The sequence below is a fragment of the Amyelois transitella genome, chromosome 16, assembly GCF_032362555.1.
Source record: "Amyelois transitella isolate CPQ chromosome 16, ilAmyTran1.1, whole genome shotgun sequence".
Classification (NCBI taxonomy): domain Eukaryota; kingdom Metazoa; phylum Arthropoda; class Insecta; order Lepidoptera; family Pyralidae; genus Amyelois; species Amyelois transitella.
Genome location: NC_083519.1, coordinates 7,777,761 through 7,792,323, shown reverse-complemented (window position 1 = coordinate 7,792,323; position 14,563 = coordinate 7,777,761). Strand labels below are relative to the sequence as shown.

The 14,563-nt window shown below is 34.1% G+C and overlaps 1 protein-coding gene across 1 annotated transcript; it reads right to left on the bottom strand.

Moving 5' to 3' along the window:
* Nucleotides 1-256: 256 nt before the first annotated feature.
* LOC106129558 (uncharacterized) lies at nt 257-5,062 on the bottom strand. Its single transcript, XM_013328155.2, has 7 exons — nt 4,710-5,062; nt 4,240-4,376; nt 3,358-3,658; nt 2,723-2,819; nt 1,858-1,965; nt 817-978; nt 257-298 (listed from the first exon to the last, which is right to left on the bottom strand). Exons 1-7 carry the CDS (start codon nt 5,060-5,062, stop codon nt 257-259), a joined length of 1,200 nt encoding a protein of 399 aa, XP_013183609.2.
* Nucleotides 5,063-14,563: the final 9,501 nt, after the last annotated feature.

Below are 14,563 nucleotides of genomic sequence, written 5' to 3'. Positions count from 1 at the left end.
ATGAATAACTATACGAAATACATACTATAGTATCAGTTTTTTCCTTTATATGTGAAGGTATGTGTTTTCAATGAAGCGGACAAAGTTTTTTAGGTAAGAATTTATTATTTTGCCTTAATTGGTATACAATTTCGCGACGATTATGCGTATCGAGTAAAACAAAGACACCGAACATTTTTAATAATGTGAAGAAATTGCTAGTATACAGCAAGCAGAATGGTGATGACTCATGAGGTAATTTCTTCCTGAGCTGACTTCAATACATGACCGCAAAAAATGAGTACGAGGAACGCAGCACCTAAAAAATAGACATTTTGGTATCAAAAGATACGTAGCTTTATCAATTTATAATTATACAAATAATTGATGTGTAAAAGGCAACTAAAGGAGAGGCTGTTAAACTTGAGATTATTTCCTGTATCTGAATTCTATCTTAAAGCAGTAGGTACTGTTTACCCCGCAAGGTATATAGACGTGATTATATACATATGTATATGTATGTACTAGCTGTGCCCGCGATTTCGTCCGCGTGGAATAGTTATTTTGGGCACCATTGAAGCCCACAAGGATGAATAATTTTTCCCGTTTTTTTTTTTTACATTTTCCATTATTTCTTTGCTCTTTATAGTTGCAACATGATGTTATATAGCCTAAAGCCTTCCTCGATAAATGGTCTATTCTAAAGAATTCTTCAATTCGAACCAGTAGTTCCTGAGATTGGCGCGTTTAAACAAACAACCAAACAAAATCTTCAGCTTTATAATATTAGTATAGACGTGTCAATATTTCTTTTTTAGTGGATACTGTAAGACTTACCGATATAAAATTGACATAAGACAACTCGATGACGCCGAAAGCAGTCATGTACACGGGCACTTGGCTCCTTTGTATGGCGACCACGGTCAGAGGCAGGATTTCCTTCTTCTTCCCATACATTTCCCAGCCGCATTGGAATATTGCAGTCGACAGCATGGCTGCCTGGAATATATCATACATACATACATACAATCACGTCTATATCCCTTGCGGGGAAGACAGAGCCAACAGTCTTAAAAAGACTGATAGGCCACGTTCAGCTGTTTGGCTTAATGATGGAATTGATATTCAAATAGTGACAGGTTGGTCGCCTGTCGCCTAAAATAATCCCAAGTTTATAAGATATAGGTATGTATAGCTTTTATTAATCTAAAAAAAAAAATTTGCCCAAATTATTAGCATATTATTCTACACGATCATGGTCAAAGGCTCACCATTGGTTTTTGTCAATAAAGTGAGCGAGAGAGAAATGGGATAAGAATATTTAAGCACATAATTCAACTAGGTATACTGCATGAGATAAGTAAAAAAAATAGATACTTATAAGATACTATCAACATCAAGTATCATGACAATCGCTACACTAACAAAACCGATTATGTATGTTAATGTTTCGATTATTTTTAGATAAGTACCTACTTACTTACGAGATCTTAAAATAACCGGAACATTAGAAGGCGCTATACCTGTACTGAACGATAAATATGCGAATATATTTGTCATCATCTCATCTTTGAAAAGAATAGGATCACTCCGTTTCCTTCCCCCAGATGTCGTAAAAGGCAACTAAGGGATAGGCATATATCCTTGGAATTCTTCCCATCGCCTAGAAGGGTTAGCAACATGTCACTATTTGAATCTCAAATTCTTTAATTAAGCCTAAAAGCTGAACGTGGCCTGAGTCTTTCGAGGCTGCTGGCTCAGTCTACCCCGCAAGGGATATAGACGTGATTATATGAAATAATGAATGAAGAATGAATCATCTCATCTCATTGTCAAAAAAATAATTCTTTATTATTCCTATTTCTATGGTCGTCTTACTTCATGAGTGATATCCCCCGCAGCCATCATGTAGGTGCCAGTCAAGGTGATCATGCAGGTGGTGTAGGCTAGTATAGCAATTACACGCAGCAAAGTCCGTTCGCTGGCCTGAAAGTTGTTACACAGCTTATGTCTTTTCGATAATATGCTTTAAAAATTAGCTTTCGTTGAATATAATGGTGCCCTTCACTTTAGAACAAAACACTTTATTTGGATATAGACGAATAAGGGAATAGAAGTAATACTTTATTAAGTGACCCAAGCTTGGATTGGTTGCCCCTGGATTTTCTCATTACAGGACATTACCATGACTTACGCAAGAGGGGGCAGTTAGGCCTGGTTTCCACCAAAGCGGGGAAGAGATTTGAGCGGTAGGAGCTCATGCTCGGTCAAGCACTATCTACTACTACACACCTCCGCTGGCTTTGCTCCGCTAGACACGCATTCGGCACAACATTCTATACAAAAATTAGACATCACCTCTCCTCTCCGCGGAGTGGAGGTGTGGAAACATCCTAATCTAATTGTTTATTATAAACACATCTCCTCTCGTCTCCTCTGCCTCCGCTTTGGTGGAAACCCGGCCTGATAAGTCTCAACACTGTTCACGAATGTTGACAAGTGTTCCCTTCATTTTATTTCTATATTTTTGGTAATTCTCAAAATAAGAGGGAAATGGAATATCTATCCTACACGCAAAATTTCAAGTCTCTACACCCAGCGTTTTGGGCTATGCGTTGATATGTCAGTCAATCACTTTCTTCTTTCATTTATTTAAGATTTGCCTTGTCAGTGTGAATAACCCCGTTGGTACATTAGCTAGAAAAGAATATAGTCGTAGAAGCTGTGTTTCTTTTATACTTACAACAAGTTTAATGAGACAAACAACGAGTAGACTGAGACTCTCGAAAATTTGTACGCTATAGATGGTCCCCAGGGCGTACTGGATGTTCTTGGCGCTCCTAAGAACAGAAAATAAAGTATTATCCTGTAATAAATTGTAAAAACTTTATTTTCTTTACCAAAGAATACACAAATTGACAATTTTGGGCGAAAATCATCCAGGTGCCTTTCGCGCCTGAATAGTCTTTGATGGAAATCTATTTTTCATAGTTTTAAGAGTATAAGTAAAAGATGATTATGATCCTTTTGACTTTACTCTGAGAAACGAACTCTCCCTGATTCGTTTCGTAATGCAATAATTTTAAAATGGTAAAATTTTATTAAAAAAATATAGTGATGAAATAAAAGAAAATTCTTAATCAAAAATACTAACGTTAACTTCAACGTCGGTTGAAGTCGTTTCTGTTATGAAATCAGGCTGTTCTAGATCTAAACTTAATTTCATCCTTTACTTTATATTTACACAAACGTGAAAATAAATTACGCTTTCCATTAATCAACATTTTGAGGTACTTCTAGCAAACAAAGTTCAAAATTCCAAAACAATAATTACAACGAAGCCAAGAAACTTCGAAACGTAACGCAGTTAAGTTTTACCACAAAGCATCCTCGTGTAGCTTAATTCCGTCAATGAATTTCTTTTTGAACTCCAAATCACGGTCTATTTTACTCTTGCTCTCGTCCTTCAAAATGTTTCCTAACTCTTTGTAGTATATCTGAAGGAGCTTGAATTTCGCTTCGGTGTAGACCATGGAACACACGGCCAGAGAGTCCACCACAGTCATGATGGCCACCAGGTAGTACCAGTGGAACTCGGCCATGAAACGCACGAAGTTGAAGAAATTACCGGTTTGGGACTTCTTCGGGAAATATGTTACTTCTCCTCTGATTAATATTCCTGAGAAAAATGAACGGAGATGACGTAACTTGTTTTCTTTTTTTTTTTGATGCAGTGAGAATTATGTATAAAAATTTATTCATTCATATCCATCCTCATATCCAGTATATACATAAGTATTGTAATTTTTATAAAAGTCAGTTACGTCATTTCCACCATTAAGTATCATCGGTAATTTTTGTATCTCGACTTTACCAACCTTTAAGTTATAGTTATTGCAAGTACATTCTGTAAAAAGATTTAGCAAAGTGTAACAACTTTGCTGGTCTGCTGCCCGCCTGACACTAACTATTAAAACCTTTCTGCTTTAATTGCAATGACATTTTACTATTTTTATATCTAAATGTTTCTTGATACTATCTCCATTAGCGGTTGGAGATCCATAAAATCCATAAAAAAGGCAAACTAAAAATCACTTGTCTTAATGAATTTATTTTGCTATGAACCATATTTTTTTTTAAATGCATTTTTCAACTAAGCCACCAGTATTTCTTTTCTGTTAGTTTGGTTCCCAAAAAAAAAGACTACAGGTATTTCTTTCAGTTAATCCACATTCAGTACTTACAATTGTACATACATACCTTCCTGTATATAAGCTCTTACTCCATCAATCTCCGCCGAAGTTAGAGTCACGAACAAAATAAAGCCCATTGCAGCGCAAAACCTGAAACTCTTCTCCGTGGCTGCCTTGTCGATAGCACTTGAAGAATAAATTGACCTACCAACAGATAAGTCCTGTATATTTTATTTCACCTATGTATATACAGAAGAGCTCCACTATTAAATAATATAAGTTTGATGACACCTAAATTGTACCTTGCTAAAATATATAAATTCAAATAGAAGTTTTTTATTGTTTAAACAATTTTCCAATCCCAACCAATAAAAAAGCAAATGAACATGTTTAAAGTACATATACTTTTTCTGTTTGAAACTATGCGTAGTTACCTACTTAAAGTATTATTTACGGAACTTTCTCTGGCAAGACAAAGTCAAATTAAGTAAGACTTAAAGATGAATTTAATTGTAATAGTTTACGCAATAAAAGTACCTGGTTTCCTCCACAAATCTTTTCAGTACAACCTTAACCCTATCCCTCTGTAGATACAGTATACAAAATTTACTATAAACGGACGAGTGTGCAAACGTGTGCTGCATCAAATCATTCCTTTCCTTTTCAGTGAGATCATGTCTGCTATACGCCATGAATTCGTTAAAAATTCCGACAGCAAGAATGGCATTCGATATAAAAGCCCAGAACGGGTACAAAATCCTTTCGAGCGAAGACCTTTCCCTTGGTTCATACCAGTAGTCCCCGAAACCAGAATAGTACAGAAGTCTGCAGATAAGTTTCAAGCTGTATTTCTGAGGGTACGTATACTTTAGAGCTTTTAAATCCTCCATCATTTCGAGTCACCCGGCCACTCTGAAGTAATTCAAACTAACTTGGAGTTATCAGACTGGTTCTAAATTGCCTTTAATTTTTCATGCGGACGTTAAAAACTCCTACCTACTCAATTACAGTGTTTCGCTGAGGTGAACCATTATTTTAGTTGAATAAATCACGAACGATTCTTTACAGAAGCCCACAATTTGTTTAAACTGGCTAGGAAGAAAAAAGGCAAGTATATCGTGGGTAAAAAACACAATAATAGAGTGGCAGAATTGTTTAAGGATTTCATAATCTGGACTGAGGAAAAATAAAAAGCGCGATCTAGAGGCATACAATAGGAAATGAATGCCTGTAGATCACTGAGATGAGAACGATGAGATGTCCGGAAGTAGTGGGAAATTAATGGCTTAAAAATTAACAATATACCTACTACTATAATATTCTGTGTGCATTTTATTATGTTTAAAGATTTATTTATCTTGCTCTGCGCCAACGCCAATCTCCTGTTTGGTTTCCTTCCACCCAAAGGTTGACTGGAAGAGATTGCATCAGCGATAAGTCCGCCTTTGTACCATCCCTGTCTGTTTTATGTTGTTTTGTATGTTTTACTCTTATGGTGCAATAAAGAGTTTTATCTATCTATCTATCTACTTATACACTAGATCAATTTAATCAAAAATTAATTTAAAAAAAACCTGAAAAATATTGGATATTCCGTAAAAAGGTACGAAGCCATATTTTCAATCAAAAGAAACTCTTGACCTTAGAACTTTGTTGAATAAAGTTACTAATTGACTTCATCCAATCCATGATTACTCGTTCCTCTAATCCATAATTGAATGAAAACTTTTCAGTGTAAATTGCCGAGTTCATTATTTTAAATGGCACTCAGTTCCAGCCTTTATTTTAACTGCCTGGTCAGATTGCTTATTATCGTCATTGGACACCAATTATTTCCACGGTTTAATAACGAAAGCTCTAGTTTTAAGCTGAAAAATAAAATGACAGATTAATCACATTAAACTTTGCAATTAAAGTATAACGAATTATGAACTTGATATCTTCGCAAGCGAATGATTTGGTAACCGTACCGTACAGAAAAATAAAACGAAATCCATAAAAATACTTTCTTAGAGAAATAAATCTTTTTCTTGATACTTATTTCCAAGTAAGGTATTTAGCTCCTAGTTTAAATGAGTCTTACTTTTTCATGAGGACGTAGGTATCAAATTTTCTGTCTACCTGTAATTCGCTTAATAAACTTTTTATATAGGTATTTTTTTTATTTGCCATATATACATATATAATTCACTGCTTTTCCTTCTGTCAATAACGTAGAAGGCGAATAAACAGTAGAATGAAACAATAATAAAAGTGCATTATAAATTTGTCAATTAATGATGACGAACAGGCTTCCAACAGTTATCATCTTTGCTATTTATTTCTACAATCTGAATATTTATTTATATTTGCTCTATCTTCAGCCCGCAGCTTCCGCCCCGTTATTCCCGATGTCCTGGGAACTTTCAGAAAATAGTAGCCTATATTTGATCTCGGTTATCTTTATTCATGCAGCCTATCAGTTTTTTCAAGACTATTGGCTCTGTCTACCCCGCAAAAGATATAGACGTGATGTGTGTATACCACTTCGAGAAGTGTGTTATATACACTTACAGTTATTTGGAGTTATATGAGACTAAAACATTTAAGTACTTACTTAACTCAGTCTTAGCGAATTATGTAAAACTTTTTCCTCCGCAATCACAGTAATTTACAAAAGGGAGAACTGTTAATTTTGATTTGAATAAATCTTTTCTTTGTGCTTCCAAAGTTGTATTATTATGTTTAAAATGAATTATTTTAAACATAATAATATAGAAGAGAATATGGAGTAACTAACAGTCTTCGTCTCTAATTGAGATTCAGATACTAATAATATCTAACAGTTTTCTAACTTATAGCCCAAAAGAAGTTTCCTAATTTGTAAGCCTTTCCCTTAATCGACTTTAACAATCTGCACGGGAAGTGTAGCAGCTAGCGTACAATATATTTTTCTTCGCTTTTCGACCAGAATGGAAGCTTTTAATTAATAAAATAATTTTTCTTTTGTGTCTTGTTCTACGAATGATACCTAATCGAATTGAAGCTTGTGCAAATATCTATCCCTAGAATTTATTCCTAAACAATAAAGATCTCGGTAGGGTAGGGAAGATCTCTAACACACAATGGCGGGAATATTTCATGGCGAGTTTTATTCGAATTTAAACAAAGAACTATAAAGTAGAGCATCAGTAGTGTGACCATTATCGCGACGGAAAAAACGATGATATTCGGACTTCTTGTATGAATGGTATGTTTGTCAAAAAAATTGAATTTAAACTTACAAATAAATGATTTGTCTATCTATCTACTTAGATATTTTCTTATTCCCATGAAAAAATAGTTGTGAGTGACTAACTTACCAAAGGTACTATTATAATATACTATATTATAAATGCGATGAGTATATCGGTCTAAACCGTTCGATTTCATTCGCTGAATTGTTGTATAAATATGTCTAGTACTTATCTGACGTCAAAGATAAGCTATTTTTTCTGAAAATTGTCACGGCTCTAAAGCCCGCGCAAATGCTAGATAATAAATATACTCACCAATCGAAATATTTATGGACACCACACACATGAGACGCTGGATGTCCCCGAACAAGTTGGGGCAAGTTGGGGTTAAAAGTATAGTCGGGCATTAATATTCGGGGCTCGCAGCTGTACGTAGCAAACGCGGCCGGGACCTGCAAACTTGGTGACATTTAATTTTTAGACTTTACAACTTTATGACCACGTTTAGCCCATATATGTATATTGCTCTCTTTATCTACTTACTATAAAAATATGAATAAATAATTCATATATATAATCATGTCGATATCCCTTGAAGAGTAGAGTAGTCACAGCAAACGGTCTTGAAAAGATCTAAAGCCCTCATTCAGTTGTATGGCTAAGTGACATATTGCTAGCATATATTACTCCACAAACATACGCAGGATAGAAGATATTAAGCAGGATGAATAACACCTGTGTAACTTTAGTATAACATTAGTACGCTAGCTCCAAAGTAAGCCGAGACTTAGTTAATAGGAGACTAACTTAACGCCAATCATGAGAAGTTATTTTTAGGTCTAAAGCTGCCTCCATTTTCCTGTCCTAAAAGGTAATATGAAAAACGAGATGTACCTACGAGAACCTGAATGCGAGGCGTGCGCGAACGAGATTCACATTTGAGATATTACAGGCATGTGAGCTGGCACGAGGCTAGTCTAGGAGTCAGACCACACTTTCGATTAATTTTACCTTAAAATGTTATGCCCAATGCTCTACTCACTTATAGGTTCTTGCTTCGCCTGCTTTTCAGCCCACGTGAATAGAACCCTTTATCCTTCTCCGTACTTCACAGTATACATAATTTCACAGAAAAAGGTTCAGTGGTTTTGACGTGAAAGACGGACAAACAAACACACTTTCACATTTGCAAATATAGTATGGATATCGTTTTAATGATGACTATAATGATAATGACAGACTATTCCTTAATATTTATTATATATTTTAATAACATATAAAATAATAAAAAAGTATCAGGAGTGAAATGAAACGCCAAGCTTAAGACCGACTGGGAAGGCGACGTACTGTAGAAGCCCTCTGCCCCAGCTAGGTAACATAGGTCTTTAAGTCAAATAAACCCAATCCGGGATAATAGGCAAGAACCGCACCTTGGGCTCCTTTCAGAGGTGTGAGTTTGACAACACAAACACAAACAAGACAAACGCCAGGAGGTTTGTTAATATCTTTATAGAAGGATATATTTATATCTGACAAATATACATATCCTACATATTATATACAAATAACACATGATTTATTTAACATAAATTAAATTTATTTCAAGAATTATACTCTCTTTCGCCAGTTACAGGTATTCAGGACGCTAGCTCCTAAACTACATTCAGAACGCAATAAAGACAGGATTTAAAGAAATATGAATTGTCACCGCTATTACAAAGTGGTACAGCTACTCATATAAGTATGTAGCATAGTAAGAATGGTACTGAATCTTATGTGTATATGGTACTGAATCAATGTATCTAGAAATGAGGTTTATTATTATGTTACAACAATTTTTATGATTCTATCTACTAACAGGATGCTCATTCCATATACCTATAATAATTTTGATTTTTTTCTACATAAGCATAAACTCAATAATGTCATGTCAAAACTTAATTTTTACCTAAGAATTTTTACGTTGAAATATATAATTACACCGGAACGCTCTGGGGTTAGTAGGAGATGGACAAAATAACCTACCTATCTTTACCAATGTGATACATACTAAAGTATAGTTGCTTGTTGTATGTTTAACGCCTGTGAATTTTAAATAGCACCGTTTTGTATATATACTAGTTTGCTAAGCTGATACCGAACCACATAACTTCGTGCATACTTATAAAAGGCTTTCCCAAGAGCAAAATGAGAATTTACATAGCAGTGTGAAAGTATTGTGATGCAATTATATTCATTATTAAGTTGAGCAAACAACAGAAACGCTTGAAGCACCAACACCGCAATTTATAGAGGAAGAGAAACTACCAAACGGTTAATTTATGCAAGGGACCAAGGACGACCAAATCCTTTCGCTTATTTACTAAACTAATTTTATTCACAACTGGGAATCTACGTAATCGGTACGAAAATTGAGTTGGTAAAGTGAGAAATATGTCCATGATATCAGAATATCCTCTGCCCTTCGTTCTCGGTAGTACCGACTCTTCCGTTCGCTCGCACCCACGCGCCACGTGCAGTATAAATTGGTATGCTAAGGAAACAATTCACTGTATAAGCAATATTTTTCACACGTTTTATAATCATTTATTATTCATCTTTACTCTTTAAAAAATATATTAAAAGGCAAGTTCCGGTTCCTAACCTGTTAATTATTGTAGGTAAAATGAACGTCTCCCAAAGGCTCTTCTCTATGAGAACCTAAATTGAATAAACCGCTTGAGAGAAACAACTTAGTAAAACGCAAACAATAACAAGCTAGGTTTCAAGTTGCTGCGCTGAAAGCGGTCCCATGTATTTTTAACTAAACAAATTTATTCGCTGCCTTTGTTACACATTTCCACTACTTTTCCGGGCGCTATGCAAATGGAGGCGGGAATTCAAATTGTTTTTAACGTATAAGTTAATTTGCTGATGTCTAAAAAGTATATTTGATTCGCATGTCACAAGATACGTCGTCTTATTTTAAGTAGGAGGTACCTACTTTAATTCTTTCTTTTTTATATTATTAACATATTAATTGACATTTATCGTATACAATGATACTTCTTGACATAAAATTTTTAGGCTGCTAAACCATTTACTCTCTATAGTAAGGCGCTTTCAAACTGCGAATGGAGCAGCAGAAAGCACTTTATTTCCACAGAAATCTAAATCCTTCAAAATTAATTGTATTTCTTAGTTGATAACAGTATTTCAAATCTCACCAATTCATTTCTGGAGTCAGCTAAAACGATTCCGCTTCGCATTGATCTGTCGCAGGGTAATCCTCAGATTTACGACGACAAGGCGGCACGAGCCTCGCTAGGTAGATTAATCCCACACTCCTTTGCCGAATTTGCAAACAGAATTTAAAAAAAATTAAAGTGCGTGGCGCCATTTTCTTCCTTTAGTTAACCTTTTATAAACCTGGGCGGCAACTAAAGGTGCTCGTAAGTTAAACATAATATTTGGCGATTAAAATACTTTTTAAGTTATTACTCCCTAGTAAGGAGGGAGTTATTACTTCTAGGGAGGGGCACGTCACACCGAGGCGAGACGAGACGCGACGCCCAAACTTAGGTAGGTAGCTTATCTACTACACGGAAGGACATACCTACAGATGTGCGCCGCATTGCGACTCGTCTCGTTTGAACGAAATAAATTTAATTGTGCTGCAAGTCGAGCCATCCTGCTATCAATCCACAAAACAGAAAGTTGTAGACAAAAAATTGCAAATATTTCCAGCACTTTCACTCACGAAGAAAGATTATTGTATCTCAAAGCATTATTGTTAAAGAAACTTACCTATTTTCTATAATTTAATCTTTAATACACACTTGATTTCAAAAAAGTAGCTTTTTGTGAATCGAGTGTTTTCGATTTTTTTAATCTGATGATCTCGATAATGTCGAGAGTAAGGACATAACGGCGGTTTTCGATTTCAAGTAGTTCACTATTCGACCACAACTCGATTGGCGCTTCAGTCGTTCTCCAGAGTACCAAATTACTGATTCTCGATGTCAACTCGATTTTGATCGTATCTCGACCGCGTCAAGAGTAACCCTGCTGACTCTTTCCATAATCGGTTCATAATATTGTTTACCCTTAAATTTAATAATGCCATGACTCGAAGAACACTATGACGACACAACGAAGACGGATACAGCGGGCGACAGAGAAACTCATATGCCTGAGAACAGGATAGCAATATTCACAAAAATGAGATGTCTCATCAGTTCACTTTATTACAACGAAAGCGAGAATTGAGATGAAAAATGTGTTTTATACAAATCGAGGATAGTACTTAAGAGTTAAATAAAAATCTTGATAACATCTCAAAGCTATATTTACAAACAATAGGCGCGAAACTTTAAATTTTATCAGTATATAAAGGCCTGTGCACATCAAAAGCAACGCAGTTTGAAAGCAGGCCCGCACCAAGTTGTAATAGACGAAACTCTTCAAAGTCCTTACAGAGCAGTTCGATGGCGGGCCCGCGCCACAACCTACTTGTTGCCTGTACAACTTGTGTGCGGGCCCACTTTCAAGCTGCGCCGCGTCTGACCGGCTATTGGTGACTTCTGACCATAACGACTATATAAAGCTACTGGAGTAAGTAAACTATATAAATCAAAACCTTAACACAACAATATTAGGAACTCGGTACTCAGTACTAGTACTAACAATAAAAAAAATACTAGAATTTAGGAACACTATTAATTCAGCCAAAAAGTTGTCGAAAATATTATAGTTGTTATATATAAATGTAAAGAAAATCATGTTATGTCATTCTAGTATCATAATTCATGGTCAAACATTATGTCTTTGTGTTTTGAACATGTACAAGGTATACATTATATAGAAACAATTAGAAGTTACACACTCACTTTACCTACCTATATAGAAATCAGTCTTAACTGTTACATACATATAATTGACTTAATCATCTAACTTATAGTAAGGAAGCCCAAGAGGGGATTTCGGGATTAAATTAATTTACAAGGAAAATCCATGTACCCGGTTAAGTACTTCCACCAAATATGAGCCTTATATGGTCGCTCGTCAAAGATAACGTTGTACATTCTACTAATCTCACAATTTAAAATTTACGTAAAGAAGGTGGAGGGCTACAAAGTTGTAAAAAACTATTATATAATATACACACATATATAATAATAATAATTATTATATGTATATATATATATATATATACCTATATATATATATATATATATATATATATACAGTGACATGTTATTGTTAACAATTAACATATTTTCAACGTCCAGTATGAAAATATAATTAAAATAAAGTCAAAAATGTATTTTTTTTATTCTTCTTAAATAATCCTACACTTTTTATGTGCATGATATTTCTTGAGCTTTGCAATAAATTAAGTTCAATGATTGAAAAAAGTAAAAATAAATTTTACAGATTAGTCGAATCTGAGGTTAGCACGTCGAACACGAAAATTTTATTTGCACCTCCTAAAAGACCGCGAGTTTGCATCACAGCTAAATTGATACAAAATAAACAAGACTTTTATTATTTTAACTATTGCTAGCTGTCCCGAAAAACGTTGTATTGCCATATAAATAATTTTGAAGTTATTTCTAGTTAAAAAAAAATGTTATGTGTCCTAATCACTATATAAAATAGATGTTGGCCGATTCTCAGATCTACTCAATATGATCACAAAATTTCATGAGAATCGGTCAAGCCGTTTCGGAGGAGTACGGGAATGAACATTGTATACACGAGAATTTTACATATAAGATATATGATCATGGAAACACAACAACAACAACAATATATATGTATACACATAACAGTTATTTTTTTATACCTAAGCAAAGTGGGCTTTTATTAAAAACAAACACATGCAAACCAATGGTCTTTTCGTTTAAAATTACACCTTAAAATTACTTTCAGTTGAAGATATTCAACTAAACAGTAGATAAATGTTATTCTTAACTTCAATTATTTTGGGTATAATTGGTCTAGTAGTAGGACCTACAACTAATGAACAAATGCTTAACCAAATCCTCAAATAATTTTAATTTAACAGAAAACAGACTACTACTTATATAATAAACTAAATAACATTTTCTTTACTAAGTAATAACATATGTAACATCTTAAATAACTCTTATTTTATTGGATTTTCAAAATTAACTCTTTAATATAAAACTTTAACTTTGACCAAATTTAATAATTTAGAATTCAAATCATACGTTTACTTAGCTTCCTTTAGTTTAGGATATATAATCATGTGGGTTCTACAATTTTACACATGAAAATATAAAAAAGTCTTTACTGGTTTTTCCAAAAATCTTACAATATTTGGGCCAGAGATGCTAATAAACAAATAAGCGAAGAAAACCTCCGTTAACAGTCAATATTTCTCTAAAAACAATTAATATTTCAAAACAAGAAATTCTTGTCATAAACTGCTTATTCAAGCTTTGTATCTTGTATATCGTAAAATTAACAACACATCAAAAAAGTATGTCAATCAATGAAATACCTATATTGCACTTTATGCAACAAACTTAACTAATTCACTACAAATTAAATTGATACTGCAGAAAAATAAAAAGATTAACGAAAAGTCTAACCAAATATGCTAAACATTTTTTTAAAGTAATATTATACTCATTTAATGAAGAACAATAGTCGTATCGGAATCATATCCTTGATCCAGATCAGTGCTTTTCGTTTCTAAACATTTTTTTACAGATCTACCTTCCTTTTTTCTATCATATTTTCGCTTTTTCCTTTCACACACACGCTTTTTGTCTACTCTTTTTTTATATTCGTCTAAAGAAATCTTTTTACTTATATCGCTTGCGTTACTTTCTTTAGTGATATATTCGCACATAGACAATTTATTACGAGATTTTTCTTTAGCTGCAATCCGTTTTTGGGCATCATTACTTGCTCGGGTTATAATTTCTAACGTTTTCTGGAAACTTGGAATAGGCAAGATCGGTGGGGAATATCCTTCACTTGTGCTTCTTATAGCATCCATTGGTGCTCTAGTTTTATCAGACACTGCATTCTTTCTCATCTTTGAATTATCTTCGTCAAGTATTATATCCTTTTCTTTTGTAGTTTGCTCTTTTTTCTTTTTACCTTGATGTGCAGTAATACTTTTAGTAGTTTCCTTTACATTAATTAAATTCGACACTTTTG